Here is a 26,453-nt window from a genome sequence, read left to right as displayed (position 1 = left end):
CGGGCAGTGGTATGATGACAGCTGGTGGGAGGCGTCAGCTTGGGGCTCACAGTGACGTCTGGCCTGTCCAGGTGTCATCCCCTGTCATCCCAGCCTTCCGCCCCTTATTTGGGTCGTCTTCATCTTCCCTCCAGAGCAGCATTTCAGAGCTTGCCTTAGCACAGAGATGGATGGGGGATTGTTCTCCAAATGGCTCATTTGCCTGAGATTCAGTTAGAAACAATAAGTATTACGTTTCTGGTATTTCCTGTTCTACTTGATAGATGTTCCTTTTAGTCATTTCTTCCTTACTAGTTTGAGTTTGACTTCTTTGGAGGGTTTTAAGGAATTTTTTAATACTAAGGGCAATTTTGCATTCAAGTGATTTTCTAATGTGACTGTTTACCAAAGTTAATGTATTTCATAAAAGATGGCTGCCCTTCTGATTGATGTTTTTCTTCTGGTTAATTTTTGCATAATTTAGATGTTTTCCAGTTTATACTTGAATGTCTAGAGATTGGCAAACTATGGCCCATAAGGCCTGTTTTTGTACAGTCAGCAAGCTAAGAATGGTTTTCATATTTTTTAAATGTTGTAAAAAAAATATGTGATAGACTGTGGCCACAAATCCTGAAGTATTTATTATCTGGCCCTTCACAGAGGTTTGCCGACCCCAGATCTAAAGGTTTTTTCTAGCCAGCCTGTCTAAGAATGCCAGTGTATTCAATTAAGTTATCTAATGGGTGTTAGATAACTCCTAAATACAGTAGTTCTCAAATTTTAGTGCTGCATATACATTTTGGATCAAATAAGTACATACCTAATGTTCTGGTTTAACTAGGTGTTACATTTGGGGAGTGAATAAAAATAAAACAAAAATACGTGGCTATCAGAGCCTGTTTATTAGCCTTTTATAGTTTCAGTGACTGTTTTTGTTTTTTAGGACAATATTTTTATTTCTAGAAGCTCTATTGGTTCTTTTTCAAATGTGCTTTATTTCTTTAAAGTGGACTTTTTCTCTTGCTGTGTTTTATTTACTTTCTAATTTTAAAGTTTTTTGAAGTATAGTGATTTATAATGTTTCAGGTATACAGCAGTGTGATTCAGTTTTATACATATATATATATATACATATATATACACGCATACATATGTACATACACATGCATATATTCTTTTTTCTTTTTTTTGCCTGTGCCGCGTGGCTTGCAGGATCTTAGTTCCCCGACCAGGGATTGAACCCATGCCCTTGCAGTAGAGGTGCAGAGTCCTAACCACTGGACCGCCAGGGAATTCCCTATATATATATGTATTTTTTCATATTCTTTTCAATTATAGGTTATTACAGGATATTGAATATAATTCCCTGTGCTATACAGTAGGTCTTTGTTGTTTCTCTTCCTGTGTTTTAGATTTTTGGTGTTTATTGTCTTTAATTAGCCTCATTTTACCATGTTTACTCCAGGAGGTTACTTCTCTGATGTTCTCAGGGGTCTCCTCCCACTGTGTCTGCTCTCAGTCACGGTGGGTGTTTTTTCCCCATGCTCAGCAGTTTTGGAATGTGAATTCCTCTTCAGTAGGAGGACTGTCAGGTAATTTTACAGTTTCTTCCTGGTTCCACAAAAGTGACACAGGCCTGATGTCCCTTCTTATCTGGTTCCTTGGCTGGAGGGTCTCAGTCTTAGTGGAGAGTTTAATGCAAATCACAGACCTCTTAGCACCCGTGATGACAGATGCTCAGGGAAGATGCTTTCTTTGCCCAGAGCCCAGAATGCACGTGGTTTTGGTGAGCAGACTTGTTCTAGTTTATTCTTTTATGGAGGTGGCCTTTGAGAGTCCTGCCTTTATTTGGGGCTCTGTGTTTTGTCTCCCTGTTGTGTGTAGCCTGCCCCTCCCTGAGGAGGCATGAGAAGTGTGAAGGAAAGAGCTCACAGCACAGGCCTGAGGCCGCTGACCTCGGAAAGGCCTGCTGCTCGGCTGCCCTCGGCGTCTGGGAACGCGGGTTCCAGCAGGTTTCTCGCTTCCCTCTGATAGGAAGGCCTCACGGAAGCTCAGTTGCTTGTGCAAACAAGGTGGTCTGTGCTGAGCACCTGCTTTCCTTTTGGGAGTCCGGGTTTTGGTCCATGCAGGCAGAGCTGCTTACGTGAACGGCCCCCAGTAAGAACCCTGGGCAGTGGGTCTCCACGAGCTTCTCTGGGAGACATCGCTTCTCACGTGTTGTCATGGCTTGATGCTGGAAGAATTCAGCTCATCCAAGCTTGAGCCTGGGCTCTTCCCCATCGCCTTTTTCCTTTGCTGATTGAGCTCTGTGTCTTTTCCCTGTGAGTCACCAAACCTGGGGATGGTCTTGGGGACCCCAACACAGGGCCTGGCCCTGCCAGGCACCCATTGAGTCAACTCACTGCTCTGGTTTTGAGCCTGCTCATCACTTTTGTTCTCTGGGGATGACTTAGAAGCTCAGAACTGCATTTACAGGGATAGTTTTCACATTTCATTTAGGATTTCTAGGTGTTTGGCATTAGGAGGGTTTTTAAGCTAATAACCTTGGCTGGAAACAGAATCTGATTCATTGGTTTATAAAGTAGTGCTGGAAACAGTCTAGCGTCACAGTTCAGAGCAGGTGTTTAGTCTAAGAGGGCCTGTTCTTGAGCCCATACTCACCTCTTGAAACTTCTCATCCATCAGATGAGGGATTGCTGGGATGTTGATGTTGTGTCACACACCTGCACCATGGGGGCACTCGGGGCACCCAGGAAGTATGGCTCTTGATAATGTAGCTGGGTCCCCTACTTGCTAGCAGATGGGCCGTGCCATGTGAGGCCACAGACTCTGCACTTTTCTCCTGAACCCCAGAGTTCTTTGGGGTGGAGGCTGCTACTTCCCGTGATGCTGTCTTGTCTTTTCTTGCAAGTCCCCTGCACCTCCAGGGCCTGGTGTTGGTGCCTGTCATCTGTCGTCCGTCTGCAACCCATGGTGCTTTCTCTGTCACTCTGTACAGTCTCCAAGTTTTCGTCTTGGTCGCCAGCCTCCACTTCTTTCCCCTTTCTCTGTAGGTGTGTGATCAGATTAAGGCCAAGCTCACCTCCCTGAAAGATGTTCCTAACCGAATTGAGTGTCCCCTTATCTACCACCTGGACGTGGGGGCCATGTACCCCAACATCATCTTGACGAACCGCCTGCAGGTGAGAGAGATTCTCACATCAGAATCAAGCTCTTTTGCGCAAACCCTAACTGCTCCCTTCTTGTCCCCTCACAGCCCTCTGCCATGGTGGATGAGGCCACCTGTGCTGCCTGTGACTTCAACAAGCCTGGAGCAAACTGCCAGAGGAAGATGGCCTGGCAGTGGAGGGGCGAGTTCAGTGAGTGTCCGCCCTGGGCGGGGCTGCTCAGCAGGGAGCCCAGCAGGGGCTGGGTCTCTATCACACACTCTCTTCCCATCACCCCTCCCAGTGCCAGCCAGTCGCAGTGAGTACCATCGGATCCAGCACCAGCTGGAGTCAGAGAAGTTCCCTCCCTTGACCCCAGAGGGCCCAGCCCGGGCCTTTCACGAGCTGTCCCGCGAGGAGCAGGCTAAATACGAGAAGCGGAGGCTGGCAGGTGAGCAGTTGGGACAGCGTGCATCTCCACAGACTGCGTTTTCTCTGACTTGAGTCTTCGTTGGGCTGTGTTGGTGTGTCACCCCTTGAGGTCAGTCGAACCAATTGTTGAACTAGATGAGACCACTGGGAACTAGTTCTTCCTATAGGCTTCTTTTTGTCATTTATCCTTCGGTGCGTGTTCAGCTACCAAACCCTCCTTGTGGTCTTCATGTGTTTGGTCCGTTCATACGGGGCTGCCTTTTCTTTGATATGCTTCACTAGCACATGTCTTTCTGAGTTTTCTGCTCCTTTGCATTAACCTAAAAAGCCACGTTTGTTGGCATCCATTGCCTAGCTTTCTTGGCTGTGTCCAGGAGGCCTGTCTGCTGTGTGGAGTCTCACGTGCCCCCCACTCTCAATTGTGCCTCAGATTACTGCCGGAAGGCATACAAGAAAATCCACGTGACCAAGGTGGAAGAACGTCTTACCACCATCTGCCAGCGGGAGAACTCCTTCTATGTGGACACAGTGCGTGCCTTTCGGGACAGGCGCTACGAGTTCAAAGGTCTCCACAAGGTGGGCCTGACCTTTGTGAGGTCGGAACAGAGTCTAGTTTCTGAGGTGAAAATCCTTGCTTGGCACTGTCTGGGTGTGTTACTCCCCACCTCTGGGCTGGTACCTGCATTCAGACAATAAATGTGCAGTTGTTCTTAACTTTGAAGAATTAAGGGCTTGGGGCCTCGCAACTATTCTGAATGATTGCTTTTAAAGTAACTATCTAGAGCAGTGGGTCAGCAAACTATGGCTGGGCCAGCCATTTTTATAAATAAAGTTTTATTGGAACTGAGCTGCATTTGCCCGCAGCAGAAACTGAGGCCTACATGTGTACAGTACACACCATGTGGCCCTTTACTTTGCCAACCTCTGACCAGGAGGAGTGAGGGGGGTGTTTTCACTGACATGTTTGATCCAGGATTAGGATTAGGATTAAGGGAAATACATAGAAATACATAGCAATACCTCAGTTGTAATATCAACAAATAATTGTGTTCTCTTTAAGCAAATCATTTTTTTCTGAGAGACCTTCCTTCACTGCTAGACTCAGTGAGTCTTCACATCCCACCCTGCCTTGATAGACTGTCATCATTGTGCTTTATTATTATCATTTTTAACTTTTTTGGCTTCTTATTATGATAAAATATACACGACGTGAAATGTAACATTTTAAGCGTGCAGTTCAGTGGCATTAAGCAAATGCACGTTGTTGTTCAGGTATCCCCGCCATCCCTCTCCAGAACTCTTCATCTTGCAGAGATGAAACTCTGTTCTACCTTAACAATAACCCTCCATTCTGTACCTTCTGTAGACTTTGGTCACTCTAGGGACCTTATATAAGTGGAGTCCCACAGGATTTGTCCTTCTGTGACTAGGTTATTTCTCTTAGCCTAATGTTGTCAAGGTTCATTCATGTTGTAGCTTATGTCAGAATTTCCTTTTTGAGGCTGAATAATATTCCATCGTATGGACATAACACATTTTGTTTATCCAGTCATCCATCGGTGGACAGTTGGGTTGCTTCCACGTTTTGGATATTGTGAATATTTCTGCTGTGAATTATTCACCCATAGTGTACAGGCATCTCTTTGAGATCCTGCTTGCAGTTCTTTTGGGTATATATCCGCAAGTGGAATTGCTGAATCGTATGGTAATTGTATTTTTTTTCTTAAAGGAGAAAAATTTTATTTTACTTTAAAATTTGTTTTTAAATATTTAATGAGTTTCAGAACTCTTTTTTCTTTTTTTAAATTAATTAATTTATTATTTTTGGCTGTGTTGGATCTTCGTTTCTGTGCGAGGGCTTTCTCTAGTTGTGGCGAGCGGGGGCCACTCTTCATCGTGGTGCATGGCCCTCTCACTATCGCGGCCTCTCTCGTTGCGGAGCACAGGCTCCAGACGCGCAGGCTCAGTAGTTGTGGCTCACGGGCCCAGTTGCTCCGTGGCATGTGGGATCTTCCCAGACCAGGGCTCAAACCCGTGTCCCTTGCATTGGCAGGCAGACTCTCAACTACTGCACCACCAGGGAAGCCCTACTTCTAAATTTTTAATTAATTTATTTGGTTGTGCTGGGTCTTAATTGAGGCTCGCTGGCTCCTTAGTTGCGGCATGCGTGTGGGATCTAGTTCCCTGACCAGGGATCGAACCTGGGCCCCCTGCGTTGGGAGTGCGGAGTCTTAACCACTGGACCACCAGGGAAGTCCCGGTAATTGTATTTTTAATCTTTTGAGGAACCACCATACCTTCTCACTTTATTTTAATTAAACTATTGAGTTACTTGTTCATCTGTCTGCCTCATCAGAGTGCCGAAAGTGTAGTGACTGTCTTGTTCTTTAGAGTCTAACATATTACCTGGCACATAGTAGGCACTCAATAAATTTCTTAATTTTGTTTGTTCTTTAAATACCAGACCTTTAAAAGAATTTCTTCTCACATTGGACGGGGAATTTGCTGAAATATTTATGGCCTTCTTTGCATTTCTTTATCAGTTGCTCTTACTAGGGACCTCTTGAGTAGCTCTTGTTTCCCTAGTTAATAAGACACAGATGGGCCTGGCTTCTTGTCCTAGGGTACCTCAGGACGGCCATTCGCATCACGGAAGCTTGGCAGTGTGGTATTGCAGGCCCCCCACCCTTCCTATTAGCGGAGACTCGCTTCATTTCGATGGAGCAGGGGGAGCTAAGCTGCCAAATGCCAGCCTCACAGCTGCTGGGGCTGAGCTGGGGGAGCTGAGCTGTCTGTTGGCCTCCTTGAGGCTCTGCGTCCCGGGAGGTACAGCCTGTGTTGACACGAGGGCCAGGTGTCACCGTGTTGAGCCTCCCACCCCGACCCCGGCTGGCACTGGGCGTTCCTGGGGTCCTGCGTGCCCCCTCCCCACCCCCTCAGCACTAACAGCCTGATGTCTTCCCATGTGATACAAATCCTGGGAAGCCTTTCATTCGCTTAGCACATTTATGGAGTGCCTGTTATGTGCCCGACATTCTTCTAGGTACTGAAAAGGTGGTATCAGCTGGGGGAGTAAAGGTGAAATGTTCTGAGATGCAAGGAGAATGTCCGGTGTTTGACCACTGTGACAGCATGTAGCCTAGCAAATGGAAAGAAATGCTGGTCGGGCAGGAAGTGAGTTCATACGCCCCCGAGCGTCCATGTCTGTCACCGTCCCTAGTGGCTGTGTCTACTTTATTGAGGTAACATTGTCGTGGGATAAATCTGACCCTTTCAGGTGGGCAGTTCTATTGATTTTGACAAACGCATACAGCTGTGTAACCACCACCACAGTGACGAGAACATTTCCTTTGCAACCAATTATAGTAGCACACGGTCCTGGTTAGCGTTGCGGTGTCCATCTTCCACCGCTTGGTCTAGTGTCTGGTAAACAGTTGTGTGTTCATAAGTATTGGCTAAGGGGTAAATTGTTATTCTAAGATGTTGCCTCTAATGACGTGCACTTTGCTTTCAGTCAGTGGTTTGTGAGTTATGTAGTTTGAGAGACCCTGTCACTCAGCTTGTCCAGTCTATTAATAAAAGAGTAAATGGAATAACAGGACTTGGACTGGGAGCCCCTGGGCCTCTAGTGGAGCGAAACCCCTGCCTCTGTCACTGGTCTTCAGGTGTGGATTTCATCCCCTTCTCCAGGTAGCTGCTGGGTTCTGGGTTCTGTCCCAGGAGGCTGAAGTTGCCCCAAGTCTGAGGTGTCCAAGTGAGTTGTTGCTGTCATAGAGTATTTTCTCCTAGGCCATAGTCTCACAAGAAACAAAAATGTAATATCAACATATTCCTTTGTGTTCAGCACTCCTTTCAGGATATCTGTCTTACATGGGGCAGTTCTAGATTGAAGGTGATTCCGGATTGGTGAGAACCAAGCGTGCCGACCCTGTGAGGAACAAGTTGTCGTTTCCGTGTTAAGTTTCTCGGGTGTGATAACAGTGTTGAGGTTCTGTAGGAGAGTGTGCTTGTTCCTGGGAATTGTCTGCTTAGGTACTTAGGGGGCTCTGGTCATGAGAGCTACATCTTTCCATTGTTTGTGCCGAGAGAGAGAGAGAGAGAATGGAATAAAGGAAATATGGCACAAAATATCAACAGTGGCCCCTCTTGCATATGGTCTTCACTCTACTTTTTTTCAAGTTTCCTATAGACTGGAAATTTGCAACATAGTAAACCTTGGGCCACTGGCCATAGAGAATGTGAGCTGGAAGAGTGGGGGATGATCAGCCTGTGTGGGTCTCAGGTGTGGAGAAAGAAGCTATCTGCGGCGGTGGAGGTGGGAGAGGCAGCGGAAGCAAAGCGCTGCAGGAACATGGAGGTCCTGTACGACTCCCTGCAGCTGGCTCACAAGTGCATCCTCAACTCCTTCTACGGCTACGTCATGCGCAAGGGGTAGGCTCCTGCCCGGGTGCCTGGTGGGGCCGGTGGGGCTAGTGGACGAAGGGAGGAGCTGAGATGCATGGGGCCCATGGACACGAGTGAGAGGGGAGAGGCAGGGCCCCAGTTCAAGGAATGTGGCCGAGCAGGTTGGGTAGGGGTGGAGGTCACGCTGGCTCAGAGGGTCCTGGGCATCAGCGGGGTCAGTACTGCTGGGCATGTTCTTCTGAGCATACTGGGCTGCAGACAGCGGTGTGGTAGTTTCTGGCATACGACTAGTGAGGGGTGTAAATAAAGCCTTCTGAGAAGTCGAGAAAGCCAGGGCCGGGTGTCCTAAAGCCCCATGGAGACTGTGCCCGTGATCAGAGGCCAAAGGGGGATGAGGCAAGGTGGGGCCTGTGTCCGTTGGACCGACAACCAGGTGGGTGGGGGCCTCGGGAGAGCAGGTGATCGAAGGTGAGGCCTAGCCCCTGTGGTTGGAGACTGGGAGGGTCGGCATGGCGGCCTGGAGAAGGGGAAAGGTGGTGATGGGGCCAGGGACTGGTCTGAGGGGGAGAGGCCTTGATTCTCTGTTACTGCTTTTTAATGGCAGAGAGGGAGGGGCTGAGAGCAGGGCTAGAACCGGAGCAGAGTTCCCTGGGGCAGGAGGGCCTGGCCTCAGGTCGCTTGACACCTCTGAGACCTGGTGTGAACACTGAGCCAGGTGGGCTGGTGTTTTCCCTGAGAAGTCAGGATGAGAGTGGGCTTTGGGAAAACGAAGGAGGCATGAGACGGTGCTGGGGAGAGTGGGAGGGGACTCGGACACACGGCCATCTGGCTGGTATTGAGAGTCCTGCTGAACTGAGGTTGTGAGCTGTTGCAGTGGCAGCATGCTGCATCCTTCCAGAACTTTCCTGAGCGGAGCCCTGCACCTTGAAGTAGGAACAGAGGAGTGTCCTCAGCACAGAGCTAAATTCCGCCTTAGTTCTTCCCTGCTTCAGATGTCCCCTCCTCCCAGCCCCAACTCTAATGACCCTCTAGAGGGAGCCCCTCCCACCCCCTCTGCTGTGACTGTCCCTCCCAGGGCCCGCTGGTACTCCATGGAGATGGCTGGCATCGTCTGCTTCACGGGGGCCAACATTATCACCCAGGCACGGGAGCTGATTGAGCAGATCGGGTGAGTGCTGCACTTGGTCAGCTGCTGAGGCTGGGTGGGCCGCAGCCTGGTGGGGAGGCCGGATGGCTGGGGGAGAGAAGGGACAGGTTGATGAAGATAGAGCTGGAGAGGGGCAGGTGTTTCGTTCTGTGGGTTCACGACCAGGGGGAGCCTTGTCCACTGTCAGGACTTGACGGGGTTCTTGCTCCGTAGGCGTCGATGTCCACCATCCATGTGGTCTCATTTTTCTGTTTCCCTGAAGGAGGCCCTTAGAGCTGGACACAGATGGAATATGGTGTGTCCTGCCCAACAGCTTCCCGGAAAACTTTGTCATCAAGACGACCAGTGTGAAAAAGCCCAAGGTGACCATCTCCTACCCTGGGGCTATGTTAAACATCATGGTCAAGGTGAGCCTGCGTCTCCAGTGAGGGGCTACCGTCTGGGCTTGGCTTCCTCGTGCCACCGCTCTGACGGGGATTTGGGAAAGGGGGCTGGGCTGGCTGTCACTGACATGCTCCCATCCTGACTTCAGGCCTCCCCGTCTCCAACCGTCAGATTGTTTTTCTCTAGCCTGAGCATCTGTCCAGAAAACGCTATGCTCAAAAGTTACCTGAGTCTACATTCGCCTTCAGTGTAATACCCAGACTTACAGAAAAATTGCAAAAATGGAATAGAGAATTTCTGTATATCCTTCAGCCTGCTGCCTTTAATGTTAAGTAAAATCTTTTATAAACCGCAGTGTAATTGTCAGAATTAAGAAGTCACCTTGGCACCACACCGTAACTCAACTACAGCTGTATTTGGATTCCCCACTTTTTGTGCACTGTGTTTAGGCGTCCTGTCTCCTTAGTCCCCTCCAGCCTGGCAGCCCCTTGGTCTCTCTGGTCTGTTATGACCAGGACACTTCGATACTGGTCAGGTGCTTTGCTAACTGACCCTTAATTTGAATTTGTCTGTTGTTGTTTGTTATTAGACTGAGGTTATTTGGGGTTTTTGGAGGAACACTCCAGAGTACATGCCCCGTGTTGGCATTCTGTCAGGGCATGGTGTCGGGACCTGCACTCCTGCTGCCTGCTGGCTTCCCAGTGTCACGTTATTGGAGTGAGCCAGTGAGTCCACACTCCCAGGAGGAGTGGCAGAGTCTGGCCACATAGCAAAGCCACCACTGTAATTAGTAAAGACAGTGGAGGAGATACTTTTGAGATTCTGCAGATGTGCCGTTTCGCTTGGAACCTTCGCCCCCTGGTTTTAGCGCTAGCAGTGGTCTCAGCAGTGGTTACAGCAGGCATCACTCTGCCCAAGGCGACTCTAGTTCCCTCATTCCTTGAAAATTATTCATCGGAACCTTCTGTAAGGAAGAGCTGTCACCCTTCCCTCCCACTTATTCCCTTGCTTGTCACTTTATTGAGTCATTTGTTAGGTCAGTGTGGGTTTGCGCATGTTTGTTCTGTTGGGCCACAACCCACTTCTGTCCTGGCATGTTTTGTTACTCAGCTTGTTCCCCTTTGGCCGCTGGGGACTCCTCCATATTCACCCGCGTGTCCTTGAGACATGCCCCGTTCTGGGGTTTGGGTTTGGCTTTTTTTGGAGTACTTTCTTACTTCCTGGGACTACAAGACACTCCAGCCTCATCTTGTATTTCCCCTGTCCCACCCTGGAATCAGCCATTTCCCCAAGGAGCCTGGCTTCCTTTTATTGGAGAGTGGTGTTAGAAACCGAGATGGGGTCTGAGGTGTCACTGCTGCTCACAGCAGATTGGCTAGGAAATGTGTGTGTGTATAACCCTGCACACATGAATGTACGTTTATTTCTCTCTTTATCTGCATATATATTTAAAAATATATAACATGAGTCTATTGATATATCCAGCTCCAATCTATTCTCTTTTCCTTACTAGTAACTTCTTTCTCCTGTTTCTAGTTTTCCTAATGTATTTATTTGTTCAACCCTAGTATTTGTGTAAAATAGGTTCAGAACCATGTGTCTGTGAGCAGTAAGCTCACCAGCTGCAGTCGAGTGTTTTATCTTTAGTCTTACACCACCCAGGTAACACAAGGTTTGCCAAAGTTTCTTAAGCCAGCCCTCTGGCAGGGTTCTGTCATGCAGCGATAATGAAGTTAAGCTCGTTTGTCCCAGTCTGCAGGCTCTCTTGGGGTCACCCTAGATCCTGGTTGAATGTTTTTTAATTTGCCTACAGTAAAATTCACTTTTTACAGGGTGCAGTTCTGTGGGTTTTGATTCACACATAGAGGTGTGTGTCCACCACCACAGCGCAACACAGAATAGCCCACTACCCTGGAGGTTCCTGGGTGCTGCCCCTTTGTTGTCAGCCCTTCTCCTTACACCCAAACCTGGCTCCCCAGCATGTCCTTTATGTGATAGTTTTGCCTTTTCCAGCGTGTCCTATGAATGGAAACATGCGTGTAACTTTCTGGACCAAGCAGGATGCACTTCATTTTATCCACGTTGGACACGTGTCAGAACTTGATCCCTTTCTCTTGCCAAGTGGTGTCCATTGTATGGAAGAGCCCCAGCTTGGCTGATCTGTCTACCCCTTGGAGGGCAGCTGGTGGTTTCCAGGTTTGGACGATCACAAGTGAGGCTGAGCCCCTCTTCACTCTTGCTGTGCAGGAGGGCTTCACCAATGAGCAGTACCAGGAGCTGGCTGAGCCTTCCTCGCTCACCTATGTCTCCCGCTCAGAGAACAGCATCTTTTTTGAGGTTGACGGACCCTACCTTGCCATGATCCTTCCAGCCTCCAAGGAAGAAGGCAAGAAACTGAAGAAGAGGTAGGAATCCCACAGACTTTATGCTTAGGAAAGGAAATGGATAGACTAGGTTTAACAACTCCTCCAGGAAGTGGACCAGGAGCCAGGATGGGAACAGACCTCAGTTCTAGTTTTTTGGCCTTTTTGATTCAATTTGGAAAGCTGTTCTTGACGCTGATGCTACCAACTCTGTTCTCCACCTGTTATATTCTGGTTCTACAGATGGCAGGGCCTTAAGTCATTTTTAGTTTGGAGAAGCATAAACCTCAGGATGGAGAGATGTTTGCTGCTTGATGGATGCTAGAGGGGCGGGTAAGAGAAGGAAGAAGGCCGAGGGCGAGGAGAAGCAGCCAGCATCCCAGGCTTTCCCTCTCTGCTGTGCTTGCCTGTGTTTCTAGGTATGCCGTATTCAATGAGGATGGTTCCCTGGCTGAGCTCAAGGGCTTCGAGGTCAAACGCCGTGGGGAGCTGCAGCTGATTAAAATCTTCCAGTCCTCAGTATTCGAGGCCTTCCTTAAGGGCAGCACCCTAGAGGAGGCGTATGGCTCTGTTGCCAAGGTGGCTGATTACTGGCTGGACGTGCTGTACAGTAAGGTAAGGCCACCCTCCTCACCTGGCTCTGAGGGTCCTGCAGTCAGAGAGGGTCCTGGTGAGCAAGGTGACAGGTGAACTCAAGGCTAATAATTCTGATGGGATCCCACTACTTCCTTAGTTCCAGGGCCTCTCAGAATCCCCCCTTAACTTCTATATCCAGTGACAGAAACAGTGAAGGAAACAAATAGCATGATAATGAACGAATTGTAAGCTGTTTGTCCTCGGATAGGCCCCCTGGACTCCTCATCGCTGAAGGAAGCTGCTGGCCCCTCAGTTGGTCCAGCTGCTGTCCGGCTGGCCCGTGCCTCTTCTCCCTCCTGGTTCCTCCTTTCCCCATCTTTCTTTTCCTTTTAGGAGAAAAATCAATGCTCTGTCTTTTCTCTTTTTCTGCAGTCTTCGTGCTAATAGCTCAATAAACGTTTCTTGATATTTTTCTGCACACTTTAATAAAACAAAAGGTACGGTTTTGTGTGTGGTGTAAGTGTTGCTGTATGCTGGTATGAGACAGCCCTATTACACTGCTGCCTTCAGCTCATCAGGCTAGAGAAACGCAGACTTTCACCTGGAGGAAAGTCTCGGGTAGCCTCACGGTGGTGCTCCCTTCCTTCTGAGTGACGTTTTGCCCATTGCCTCTTTCTCCAGGCAGCTAACATGCCTGATTCTGAGCTGTTCGAGCTGATCTCTGAGAACCGTTCCATGTCTCGGAAGCTGGAAGATTATGGGGAGCAGAAGTCTACGTCCATCAGCACGGCCAGGCGCCTGGCTGAGTTCCTGGGGGATCAGATGGTGAAGGATGCAGGGCTGAGCTGCCGCTACATCATCTCCCGGAAACCTGAGGGGTCTCCGGTCACAGAGAGGTAAGGGTTTCCAGTGTTAAGGAAGGAATTCCTTAAGGGTCTCGTATGCTCACATTGAAAACCTGCATCTGTTGTGGAATCTCTGTCCTTCCATAGAGAGATGAGCTTCCTTAAACAGTACAGGGAGGGATTTCCCTGGTGGTGCAGTGGTTAAGACTCCACCTTCCAGTGCAGTGGACGTGGGTTCGATCCCTGGTCAAAGAACTAAGATCCCACATGCGGTGGGGCAACTAAGCCCGCACGCCGCAGCTACTGAGCCCGTGCTCTGTAGAGCCTGCTTGCCGCAAGAAAAGATCCCCTGTGCTGCAACTAAGACCTGATGCAGCCAAAAATAAATAAATATTTAAAAAAACAGTGCAGGGATAGTCTGGATTTAGAAAAGGGAGGAACTGGGCCTCAGACCCCCTGCAGATCAGATGACAGGAAGGCTTTCTGGGGCCCTGGTGGGACCCCTGAGAGCGTGGTGAGCCCATCCACCTGGAGCCCGGAGAATCTGGGTTCTTGGGAGACCAGACTGAGAGCACCCTCTCAGTCAGGCATAGGGGAGTGGGGATGTCTTGGAGGGTCTGCTGCGATGGGCCCCATCACAAGGTCCATTTCAGGTTTAAGACAGGACTCCAGATCACTCACACCCCCGAGGAGACTGATGCTGTACTTTTCGAGTTGGGATGATTGAATCACAGCTACATGTTACATCACTGATAGAGCAAGAAAAGCAGACTGCAGGGCGACACATACAGTGTACTTCCACCTGTTTAAGTTTACACACATAGAAAGTACTCATTTTTTTATGGGTACACAAAATAGTTCTATAAAGCATGCATGGGATTGATAAACACCAAGAAAAATATTGTGTTTACTTCTATATGAGGAGGGTCAGGAGAGCTGTACTGGGGACTTCATCGTCATCTTTATTTTTTCATCCATGAAATAAAAATGGCAGGGCCAGTTTGATAGGACTGGGTGGTGGGTGCACAGGTGTCGTGTTCTTTCTAAGTTTCTTCATGATATTTCACAATAACAAATACTTCCTCCAATGAAAGAAAGAGGGGTAGTGACAGTTGCCCTATTGCTTTGCTAATGATGTGAAAACTGGCTTCGTTTTCAGGTGAGCAGGTGGGCTCTCTAATATTTTACCCAATGAATAATAATTTTTTAAGTTTTTAATTACATACATGCACATGAATATATAACTTATATAAGGACACTTGTATAAATAGCTCTATTAACAGTGGCCAAACACAGACCAGATGGCCAATGGTAGGGGATTGTACATTAAACCGTGGTATTTTAATATGATGAAGTATTGTTTAGTTATTAAGTATGATAAACATCAGATATAGGTATAGTTTATACAAATAACTACAATAAATAGAAACATAGGTTACAAAGTAGGTCATAATAACTTATTTCCATGTAGAATATGTGTGTACTTGATAAGTGCTATGACCTGGTTTAGGGAGGTTTTCACATTGTTGAGTTTTGTGTCTCTTCTTGCCCAGGGCCATTCCACTCGCCATTTTCCAGGCAGAGCCCACGGTGAGGAAGCACTTTCTCCGGAAATGGCTTAAGAGTTCTTCCCTTCAAGACTTTGATATTCGGACAGTGAGTGCGGGTTTTTTCCTACTCTCAGAAGTTTAGGAGGAAAACTAGACAGGGCAGAGTATCCCTGACTCAGGTCTCCTTTTTGGCTGGAGACTTCACTCTTGATTTCCTCCTTTCTGTTATGTAATGAATGAGGAAATAGTTACATTTTAGGGCAAAACTGGAGAAGCTAAATGTTGGGGAGGCCCTTTTAACTGTTCTCTTGGATGGACTAAGGCTTGGGGTCTGGCACAGGGTTCTAGTGCTGGCTTGGCCCCCTACCAGCTCTGATCCTGGGAGAGTCGTTTACACTCTCCACTTCAGTTTCCTCCTCTGCGAAATGGGACCTTGTATCTTAGAATTTCTAAGAGGGTTAAGTGAGACACGTGAAGCATGCCGCTGCTGCTGCTTTTCTCTCATACACCCCGGTTGTTGCTGGCTTCCTGAACGCTCAGATTCTGGACTGGGACTACTACATCGAGCGACTGGGAAGTGCCATACAGAAGATCATCACAATCCCTGCGGCTCTGCAGCAGGTGAGGTTGAGAACTGGTGGAAACAGGGCACAGTGTGACCTAAAAGCTACAGAAACCTGGGCCTGGCCCAGACTAACAGCATCAGACAAGTGATCGATCTCACCTTTATGTAGGTGAAGAACCCAGTACCACGTGTCAAGCACCCTGACTGGCTGCACAAAAAACTGCTGGAGAAGAACGATGTCTACAAGCAGAAGAAGATCAGTGAGCTCTTCGTCCTTGAGGGCAAGAGACAGGTAATGGGGCCTGGCCCAGGCCAACAGAGGCTGTGACGGTTGGTGCTGGGCAGTGTCCCATGGGCACACAGGGCACCAAAGTCTCCACATTGCTGTCCATAATTTTGGATGCTTCCTTCCATTCAGGCATTTACAATTTTTTTTTTCTTTCTAAAAATGTACACATTGATACTTTATGCTTTAATTCCTCCCAATGTTCTTCTTTTGCGATAAGAAACTTTGAATCATCAGTTTAGGGTGAAGAACTATGTGTAAATGGAGGATGTACTGATTAGACTCAGTAACTTGGAATGCATCACTATTCCTTGAGACCTCAGTTGTCTAAACTGTAAAAAAAAAAAAAAATTCTGTTAGAAACTCCAAAAAATACTGAAGACAGTGTAATGAAAAGCACAGCTAAAATCAGAAGAGCAAGAAGAAAATTCGGAGGTGCTGAAGATGGAAAGTGAGCTTCAACCAGAGCAGTAAATAAACTCACCTGCTAAAAGCAGACTCTCGGGTTGAATTTTTACAGTCTAACTTTATCTTATTTTTAAGAGCTATACTTAAAAGGGCTCAAAATGATTAAAAGGTTGAAAAAACATATATATCAGGTAAATATTAACCAAAACAAAGCTGATGTAGCTGTATTAATGCCAGACCAAAAAAATACGTAGGCCAAAAAGTATTAGGATAAGGATGGTATTAAACTATACTGAAAGTCAACAATTCTCTAGAAATATATAACAATTCTAATAGTTTAGTTTCAAATTAAATAATGTAAAAATTACCTAAGTAGAAGAAATTGACATCTAATCAATTTGGGATTTTGACACATCTCTCTCAATTGATAGATCTAGCAGACCAAAAACTAGTAAAAATGTGTACAGTTGGAATGACACAATTGCTAACTAGATTTAGTAGCTAACTAGATTTAGTTAACAAATAGAACCTTGCACCCAGTAATTAAAGGATACACATTCTTTTCAAGAACACCTAAAATAAGACTGTCTGTATGCTGCAAAGTGCATTGCAACAGATTCCAAATAATTTATATACAGACCATATTGTTTGGAAACTAAAAAGAAACACATTTATAAGTAACTCATGGATCAAAGAAGTCACAATGGAAATTAGAAATACTTACTGAATGAAAATACTATCAAAATTTGTAGTATGCAGCTAAAGAGGACTACAAATAACACATAATCTATTTAAATGCATATAATAGAAAAGAAAAACCAGTAGAAAATTAAGTAAGCTTATAGCTGAAGAATTCGAAAACAGTAGAGTGAACCAAGAAAGTAGAAAGAAAGAAGTTATAAAGGCAAGAGCAGAAATGAATGAACAAACAGTAAAACCAAAACCTTGATCTTTGAAGACTTACGAAATAGACAAATCTTTGTCAAGATAGGTATTTCAGGTTTTATTCTAATGAAAACAGATTATCATTGCAGATATAATAAAGCCTGAAAATAAATAAATAAGTAGTTACCTTTCCTAAACAATTGGAAAACTTAGATGGAATGGATAGTATCCTAGAAGAATTATTCAAATTAACCTAAGAAAAAAAGTAGAAAAACTGAATAGAACTTTAACCATTAAAAAATGAATCATAGGGCTTCCCTAGTGGTGCAGTGGTTGAGAGTCCGCCTGCCGATGCAGGGGACACGGGTTCGTGCCCCGGTCCGGGAAGATCCCACGTGCCGCGGAGCGGCTGGGCCCGTGAGCCATGGCCACTGAGCCTGCGCGTCCGGAGCTTGTGCTCCGCAACGGGAGAGGCCACAACAGTGAGAGGCCCGCGTACCGCAAAAAAAAAAAAAAAAAAAAAATCATAATTAGAAAGAAACAAACACTGGACCCAAATGGTTTCTCAGAGGGATTTTACCAAACTTTTTAAACAAATTATTCCAGAGAATATCAAGATTACTCATTTGGTAATCTTGATAACACTTGTTACCTTGGTAACAAACTGACAGGCGAGGAAAAGGAAGGAGTGTTATAGGCCATTGGCAATTACAAACAACAGGTACAAAAATAGTAACAAACTAAATTTTGCACCGTATAAAAACAGTAACACTGTGTACAAGTAGGACTTATGCAAGGAATGGCAGGGGTTAGCTTTAGAGATCTGCTAATTCTGTTAATTTTAGGAAAAATCTGTTCATCATCATCATCAAAAGAGAAGACTTATGGGATCATTTCCAATAGAGGCAAGAAAGAACATTTGATAAACTTTAATGTCTGTTCGTGATAAAACTTTGAGCAGGCAAAATCATAAAAGATGAGATGTTTCTCTGATAAAGTCTCTGTCGAAACTCAATAGCACACATCATATAGTGGCACATTAGAATCATTAAAGTTGAGGAACAGGAGATGGATGCCTGTTACCATCACTTCTATTCAAAATTGTTTGGAAGTCCTGGCCAGCATAATTCAACAAGGAAAAGAAGTTAAATTTTAAGGATAGAAAGGCATAAAACTCGTCATTTGCAGGTGATATAATTGTTAACACAGAAAATGTAAGGAAACCCAGGAATTGTTTTAACTAATAAGACATTTCAGCAAGATTATTAGATCCAAAGCTGATATATAAAAATCTGTAGCTTTATCTTATACTAGAAACAATTAGGATTTTTTTGTTGTTGTTGATTTTTGGCTGCATTGGGTCTTTGTTGCTGTGTGCAGGCTTTCTTTAGTTGCAGTGAGCGGGGGCTACTCTTCATTGCGGTGTGTGGGCTTCTCATTGCAATGGCTTCTCTTGTTGCAGAACATGGGCTCTAGGCGTGTGGGCTTCAGTAGTTGTGGCTCTCAGACTCTAGAGCACAGGCTCAGTAGTTGTGGCACATGGGCTTGGATGCTCCGTGGCATGTGGGATCTTCCCGGACCAGGGCTCAAACCCATGTCCCCTGCATTGGCAGGCAGATCCTTAACGACCGTGCCACCAGGGAAGGCTGGCATGCAGGATCTTAATTCCCCAGCCAGGTATTGAACCTGCGCCCCCTGCAGTGAAAGGCGGATTCTTAACCACTGGACCACCAGGGAAGTCCTTCAAAAAGTTTTTTGATGTAACTTGAAAGTCTAATCCTAAAATTCATATGAAGAACAAGTATAAGAAAAACAAAAACAATTTTGAAGATGAACAAGGGGAAGCTTGTCGTAGTATGTAACAAGACACACAAGAAAGTCGTATTAAGGCAAGACCATACAGCAGTAGCGCTCATAGGTACCCTAGAAACAGATCCAAATACGTATGGGAGCTTGGTCTATCACAGAGGTAGCGTTATACATTATTAAGGAGAACGGAGTGCTTATTCAATAAATGATACTGGGGGAAATGTTTTTTCATATTTCAAGAAGTAAGTAGCTATTTCACACTGAGTATGAAAACAAATTCCAAATACAGATCTAAATTGAAAAAGAAAACAACTGTTTAGAAAAAAACACAGGAGGCTATCTTTATGATGCTGAGGTAGAAAGAGCTTCTTAAGGCATGCATAAAAAACGATCACAAAGGGAAAGACAGATACATTCAATTAATTAAAATGTAAATTTTCTGTAGTCTGAAACAAGAATGGCAGAACGTTGGTATTTATTGAATCTGAGTTATAAGAACATGGGTATTCATTACTTTTGTAATTTTTATAATAAAAAGTAAAAAACACACACACTTTTATAGTACAGAAGTCACCATAAAGAGACAAGTCATAATTCGAAGAAGATATTCGGCATGTACGAAAGTTAGGAATGGTCCATAAGTATGTGTATATTTTTCTGTTGCTGCGTAGCAAGTAATCTGAGAACCTAGCAGCTTAAGTAACGCAGGTGTTTTTGTTTTTTGTTTTGGCTGCGCTGGGCCTTTGTTGCTGCGTACGGGCTTTTTCTAGTTGTGTCAAGTGAGGGCTACCCTTCGCGGCAGTGTGCAGGCTTCTCATTGTGGTGGCTTCTCGTTCCGGCATGCAGGCCCCAGAATGCATGGATTTTAGTAGTGGTTGCAGCATGCGGACTCAGTAGTTGCAGCTCGTGGGCTCTAGAGCTCAGGCTCAGTAGTTGTGGTGCATGGGCTTAGTTGCCCTGCAGCATGTGTGATCTTCCTGGACCAGGAATCGAACCTGTGTCCCCTGCATTGGCAGGTGGATTCTTAACCACTGCGCCACCAGGGAAGTCCCACAGGTGTGTTATTATCTTGCACTTTCTATGGCCTGTGGTTCTGGAATCTGGGGACAGCTTATCAAGGTCCCCTGGCTCAGGGTCTCCCACAGACTACAGTCAGGTGTCATCGGGACTGTGGTCTCATCTGAAGGCTTCCCCAGCAACTGGGGAAGGAGGTGCTTCACTCTGGTAGCTGGTGGCAGGATTCACTAGTGGAGCCGTCCTCATTTCCTTGCTCCATGGACTTATCCAGAGGGCAGGTCACAGCCTGGCAGCTGACTTCAGAGCAAGCACTGGATAAGAGCCAGAGTGCCAGCAGTTCAGAGGTCACTGTATTTTATAATCTAATCTCAGAATGACATCCTGTCACTTTCGTTGTAATCTGTTCATTTGAGGCAGGTCACTGGGTCCAGCCCACACTCAGGAGGGAGTCACACAGGGGCATGAATAGCTGGAGGTGGGGATCATCAGGGCCATTTTAGAAGACTGACTGCCCCAGGGTCAACCCCACTGTCAGTTAGGTAAATGAAAAATGAAGTATTTAGATACCACATCACACCAAAAAATGAGTATGGTGACACCAACTATTAGCACACGTGGGGAAATAGGAGCTTATCTGTATTTCTGGTGGGAGTGTGAACACAAGGTCTTCAGGCAGCATGTGGAAGGATGGTTGTTGAAGAACCCAGTTTCTAGTTCTGAAAGAGTAGAAATTAACCATTCTTCATTTTAGAATGTCATGGATAGGTAAGCTGATTTATTTGCATAATGGAATATCCTACAGTTAGAATGAATGGACAATGTCCACATGCATCAATAGGGATCAATTTCAAAAAGATGTTATTGAGTAAAACAAGTTGCAGTAGGATGTGTACCATGTGTCTCTGTTCATATAAAACTGCAGCTTAAAGTAATGGTATATGGGTTTATAGGTACGGAGTAAAAATTCAAAATGTGTGGGGAGTGGTAGGCACTGTGCTTGGGGGCTGGGAGGGAGAAACAGGGGGCCTTTACCTATTCTTTGCAGTATTTTATTTCTTATGAAGAGGAGAGAGTTCTGAAGCAAGCACAGAAAAATGTAAACGTTCACTTCATGATGGTGACGCCTGAGTGACATTTTCTGTCTGACCTTTTCACTCTTAAAAGTTTAAAAATAGATTAGTCTGTAAATGAATACGTTTGCATACAAGTATTTTACCTTCTTCAGAGGTGCACTTATGGTGGATTTCTAGAGAGAGCTGTTCTAAGGCTCCTTTGGATCTTTGCAGGTGGGCGTGGCACAAGCTTCAGAAGGTGCCCAGAGCCTTGGCGCCCCCGACATGGAGGACTTCGGCCTTGTGAAGCCGCTCCACTCGGCAGTGCCCATTGCTACCAAGAGGAGGCGTAGCCACTGGGAGAGCCAGGAGGAGTCGCAGGACCTGGAGCTGACGGTGCCCTGGCAGGAGATCTTGGGGCAGCCTCCGGGGCTTGGATCCACCCAGGCAAGAATCCTCAGGGGGAGGTAGCAGGGATGCTGGTCAGGCCTGACCTGTGACGAGCCGTCTCCCTGCAGGGTCTGGGCCCTGAACTGGGCCTTGACCCCTGAGCAAATTGGCAAGATGTACCCAGTTCTTACAGAGCGCTTGGGGACTGTGAGGGTTAGTTGCTGTGGAAGGGTGTTTCTGTTTCACTCGTGCTCAGCTGTATTTCCCGTCTCCTCCTCTTGACCTATCCCAGGAAGAGTGGCTGGTCTGGCTCCAGTTCCACAAGAAGAAGTGGCAGCTACAAGCTCGACAGCGCCTTGCTCACAAGAAGAGGCGGCGTCTGGCGGGGCCAGAAGGTGCACCGAGGCCTGGGACCGTCCGAGAGGGGCCCTCCACAGGGCTGGGGGGCTTCTTGCGAAGAACTGCTCGCAGCATTCTGGACCTCCCGTGGCAGATCGTGCAAGTGCGGACAGCTAGCAGTGGGAGGGCGGGACACCCCTGAGGGCGGGAGCATGGCTATGGGAACGAAGGGCTATCTGGATGGCTCACGATCCTGGGGACCTGGTCTGGAATGGAGCAGGAAGGGCAGGGCTTTACCTTTGTGCCTCTGTGACAGGGCCTGGTGCTGGAGGCCACCTGGGAGATGGCCTGTCCACAGGTATTGAGTGCCTTCTGTGACACGGTGAGACACGCACTGCTGTGCAACCTGTGTTTCCTTTCAGATCAGCGCGACCGGCCAGGCTGGCTTGTTCAGGCTGTGGGCTGTCATCAGCAGTGACCTGTATTGCATCAAGCTGAACATTCCCCGGATATTCTACGTGAACCAGCGGGTGGCCAAAGCGGAGGAGGGCCCTTCCTATCGGAAGGTACGGGGGGCAGTTGGCGTTGCTGATCACTGAGGTCAGCTGTCTGCTCAGCCTCTGAGGTTGTCTCCACTATGGAGGAGGCCACGCAAAGACCTAGTGAGCTTTGTGACCTTGAGCGAGGTGTTCTGGAGCCTCCATCTCCTGAGAACCTTCTTGGGATGCTGTAAAAATTAATTGAAATGATGCTGTGAAGCGCCAAGTGAATGCTCAGTGATGGAAGCTGCGGGTGTCATTGTCCTTGCTGCACCGTCCTCTTGCATCTGACATCCATGTAGCAGGGAAAGGACTGGGTGGACATCAGTCAGAGGCTGCAGGCTCTGTCTCCATAGGCTCTTTTGATGTTAACAGCTTTATTGGGGTCTAATTCACATGCCATACAGTTCACTCATCTAAAGTGTACGATTTGTTGGCTTTTAGTGTATTCACAGAGTTATGCAACCATCTCCACTGTCAATCTTAGAACGTTTTCATCACTCCCAAAGAAGCCCCAGGCCCCTTGGCAGTCTCTGCCCTCTCCCAGCCCTCAGTAAGCACTGGTCCACATTCTACCTCTAGATTAGCCTCTTGTGGACATTTCACATACGTGGGGTCCTACAGCAGGCGTCCTCCTCTCAGCTGTGGTGTCTTCAGAGGCCGAGTTCCCAGTCAGCTCCACCCAGAGCTCGTTCACTGAGCAAATGAGCACATTTCTTGGTTGGGTGCTAGGAACCGATTAACAGGTTGATGTCTAGTTGAGATGAGATTCGAGTATTGGTAACTGGCAACTAGACAGAGGAGCCTTCTGGAGAAGGTGAAACTTGATTCTGACCAGAATATTCAGCAGAATATGGATCTAGAGAGAGGACGGGGGGCGGTGTTGGACAGCAGAGGACAGATGATCTGGAATTCTGTAGCTTTCTTGGATGTGATGTGATGTAAGTTTGTAGGAGGACATCCTTGTAGGATATTTTCCCCTTTGGGCACCCCTCTCCTGCTCCCTCCTTGCCAGGATTCCCACACTCTCTGGCTGCGGCTCCTTTCCTAGTCTTCCGTCCAGGAAAACATGGCTTCTCTCACGGTTTTTGCTTCCTGCACCCTTAAGGTTAAACCCAGGAGAGAAAAGAGGAATATAAAGCGGGAACACCTGCCCCTCACAGTCTTGGAGCTTGGCTGCTTTTTAGAAGCCTCAGGCAGCTTCTTGAAGTTATGCCCAGACCTTTTCATTTTACTCATTGGGAGAGATGGGCTGTAGGGGTTTACTCCATGGTTGTGGGCACCAGAGGTTCTAGGCCTGTTTAAACGATGCATGGCTGTAAGAGTGTGCGCACATGTGTTTGCCTGTGCATTGTAGCACACATTACGACTTAGCTCAGTTGTGGGGTGAGATCATCGCCATATTGTGTCACCAGGTGAATCGGGTCCTTCCTCGCTCCAACATGGTCTACAATCTCTATGAGTACTCGGTGCCAGAGGACATGTACCAAGAGCACATCAACGAGATCAACACTGAGCTGGCGGCGCCGGACATTGAGGGCGTGTACGAGACTCAGGTAACTGTTTTCCCAGCTGAACTGTGCAAGGATCTATCCGGATGGAATAGAGGGAAACAAACCCCACAGAGGCATGGACAGGCTAGCAGCATCGGCTGTGGACTTCATGGACACAGTGAATTTCAGCAGCATGTCTGCCGAAGATGGCCACGGGCCTGTGCCCTCTCCGTCAGCCCTCATACCACTCTGTCTGCCCCCCTTCCAGGTTCCGTTATTGTTTCGGGCCCTGGTGCAGCTGGGCTGTGTGTGTGTGGTCAATAAACAGTTGGTGAGGCATCACTCAGGCTGGGAAGCAGAAACCTTCGCTCTTGAGCACCTGGAGATGCGCTCTCTGGCCCAGTTCAGCTACCTGGAACCAGGTATGGCATGTGCCAGCTGCCCTTGCTTGGCCCGCCTCCTGCTCATCTCAGGGTGACAGGCCATGTTCTCCTGCAGGGAGCATCCGCCACATCTACCTGTATCACCACGCGCAGGGCCACAAAGCTCTCTTCGGCATCTTCGTGCCCGCACAGCGCAAGGCGTCTGTGTTTGTGTTGGATACCGTGAGTTCCGGGCCAGGCTGTGGGCGAGCCTCGCTGGGGGAGGAGCATATCCCTGGGCACGGAACTCTCGCACCCCTGACCCCACTGCTGCCTTGTTTCCAAAAGCCTTCGCCCAGCAATTAGAAGTGGATCCGCAGAGGTAGCCCGGCCACCCATGTCCACTCCGGGCTGCCCACTTCCTTCCCTGTGGGGAGAGGCGCCGACCCAGCCCTTGTTTGTCTAGGTGCGAAGCAACCAGATGCCCAGCCTCAGTGCCCTGTACTCAGCTGAGCACAGCCTTCTGCTGGAAAAAGTGGGCCCTGAGCTCCTGCCCCCCAGCAAACACACTTTTGAAGTTCGGGCTGAAACAGACTTGAAGGTCATCTGCAGAGCCATCCAGCGCTTCCTGCTGGCCTACAAAGTGCGTGCCATCAGGGTCCCACGCTGTGGGAGCCCCCTCCCTCCTTCCCTCCTTCCCTCCCTCTCCCGGGCCGGGTCCACCTAGCTGTCTCCTTCCCTGCGCCCAGGAGGAGCGCCGTGGGCCCACACTCGTCGCTGTTCAGTCCAACTGGGAGCTGAAGAGGCTGGCTGGCGAAGTGCCCGTCTTGGAGGAGTTCCCGCTAGTGCCTGTCCGTGTGGCTGATAAGGTCAGCTACGGGGTCCTGGATTGGCAGCGCCACGGAGCCCGGCGCATGATCCGGCACTACCTCAACCTGGACACTTGTCTGTCACAGGCCTTCGAGATGAGCAGGTGAGCCGAGTGGAGGGGTGTCTCTGCCCATCTTGGTTGTGGCTGGCCTCACGGGTCTCTGGTGGCAAGTCGGCCTTCCCTGCTTCCCTGGTTGTTGTCCCCTCTGGGGCTGGCTGACCCCGTGCCCCTGCAGGTACTTCCACGTCCCCGTTGGGAATCTGCCAGAGGACATCTCTACGTTTGGCTCCGACCTCTTCTTTGCCCGCCATCTCCAGCGCCACAACCACCTCCTCTGGCTGTCTTCCACATCACGGCCTGACCTGGGCGGGAAGGAGGCTGACGACAACCGCCTCGTCGTGGAGTTCGATGACCAAGCCCCTGTGGAGGTCAACAGTTCAGGCTGTTATTCCACAGGTGGGTGGGTGAGGCGCTCGGGGGCCTGGGCTGCTGCCCCTGCCGCTTGTTGCCGTTCTGTACTTCTGGGAACGCTCAGCCCTATTGGGCCGAGAGCCTGGGAGCCGAGCCTGCAGGGCTCTGCGGGTGTGTGCTCTGCAGTTGGCCGCCCCCAACAGCAGCAGCAGGGATTTTTCTGAGATAGTGCTTGCTGGGGTCGGGCTCCGCACCCAGGAGGGGTCAGTGCACAAGTGGTGGTGTCTGTGTGCAGTGTGCGTGGAGCTGGACATTCAGAACCTGGCTGTCAACACCATCCTGCAATCTCACCACGTCAATGACATGGAGGGGGCCAACAGCATGGGCATCAGCTTCGATGTGATCCAGCAGGCCTCCCTGGAGGACATGATCACGGGCAATCAGGCTGCCAGCGCTCCCACCAGCTACGACGAGACGGCCCTCTGCTCCAGCACCTTCAGGTACCCAGGGGCTTGCGACCCTGAGAACATCACCTGACCTTTTCTTCTTCTTGTGCCCTCTCCTCTCCAAAGGCCGAACAACAGTTTGGGTTCTAGAAGGAGCAGTAGAATCCTTTTATCTTCTGTCCTTGTTTCGGAAACTAAGAGCTAAGACAGTGTCAGTGGGATTTCCCTCCACCTTGCCAGAAACCAGTATAGGGCCAGGCTCCTTCCTCTGCTCATGGGTCTTTTGCTGCCCTCCAGGTATGGGTTGACAGTTCCTGTGGCCAGAGGCGTGCCTGCAGGAAATCGCCAGTTTACTTGGGGTGCGGGTGTGTATCGAGTATCTGCTGCGGGATGCACAGCAGGACATGCACAGTGGGTTAAGCCACACAGAAGGGGGTGCGAATTGCAGCGGTGACACAGGCAGGGAGCACGTGTGCTCTCCACAGCCCACCAGGTGATATGACTGTGGCCCGTTGTAGAGATGAGGAAACCGAGGCCCCGTGCTTGTGGTCGTGCTGCAGTTGAGGGGAAGGGTTGGTGCTCAGGAGCAAGTCTTGGGATTCAAGAATGGTTTTCTCCAACCGCCACTCCTGTTGCCTTCTCACAGAAGGCGGGCAGAGCTGGAGGGAGCAGGCTGCAGGCCAGGGGGCTGGTGGAGAAGAGGCTCAGGGCCCGAAGGCACGGTGTGGTCAGGGCCGAGGGCTGCTGGGTAGGG

At 48.3% G+C, this 26,453-nt stretch overlaps 1 protein-coding gene across 3 annotated transcripts in view; it reads left to right on the top strand.

Annotated features, from left to right (window-relative positions):
- Positions 1–26,453, top strand: part of POLE (DNA polymerase epsilon, catalytic subunit) — a 56,120-nt gene that overhangs the window by 15,575 nt on the left and 14,092 nt on the right. For all 3 annotated transcript variants that reach the window (XM_032603134.1, XM_032603135.1, XM_032603136.1), the window contains exons 17-39: positions 3,033–3,161; positions 3,236–3,338; positions 3,430–3,576; positions 3,988–4,133; positions 7,840–7,988; positions 9,037–9,129; positions 9,371–9,515; positions 11,740–11,897; positions 12,275–12,470; positions 13,113–13,327; positions 14,830–14,932; positions 15,367–15,447; positions 15,561–15,683; positions 21,083–21,295; positions 21,531–21,740; positions 22,000–22,143; positions 23,532–23,672; positions 23,878–24,031; positions 24,108–24,214; positions 24,438–24,614; positions 24,721–24,944; positions 25,078–25,298; positions 25,549–25,753. In XM_032603134.1, coding sequence (XP_032459025.1) covers positions 3,033–3,161; positions 3,236–3,338; positions 3,430–3,576; positions 3,988–4,133; positions 7,840–7,988; positions 9,037–9,129; positions 9,371–9,515; positions 11,740–11,897; positions 12,275–12,470; positions 13,113–13,327; positions 14,830–14,932; positions 15,367–15,447; positions 15,561–15,683; positions 21,083–21,295; positions 21,531–21,740; positions 22,000–22,143; positions 23,532–23,672; positions 23,878–24,031; positions 24,108–24,214; positions 24,438–24,614; positions 24,721–24,944; positions 25,078–25,298; positions 25,549–25,753 — 3,584 coding nt within the window. The remainder of the gene's footprint in view (positions 1–3,032; positions 3,162–3,235; positions 3,339–3,429; positions 3,577–3,987; positions 4,134–7,839; positions 7,989–9,036; positions 9,130–9,370; positions 9,516–11,739; positions 11,898–12,274; positions 12,471–13,112; positions 13,328–14,829; positions 14,933–15,366; positions 15,448–15,560; positions 15,684–21,082; positions 21,296–21,530; positions 21,741–21,999; positions 22,144–23,531; positions 23,673–23,877; positions 24,032–24,107; positions 24,215–24,437; positions 24,615–24,720; positions 24,945–25,077; positions 25,299–25,548; positions 25,754–26,453) is intronic.

This window comes from Phocoena sinus, chromosome 14 (genome assembly GCF_008692025.1).
Source record: "Phocoena sinus isolate mPhoSin1 chromosome 14, mPhoSin1.pri, whole genome shotgun sequence".
NCBI lineage: Eukaryota > Metazoa > Chordata > Mammalia > Artiodactyla > Phocoenidae > Phocoena > Phocoena sinus.
Note: the sequence above shows the minus strand (reverse complement) of the source record. Positions and strands in the feature narration are given on the sequence as shown.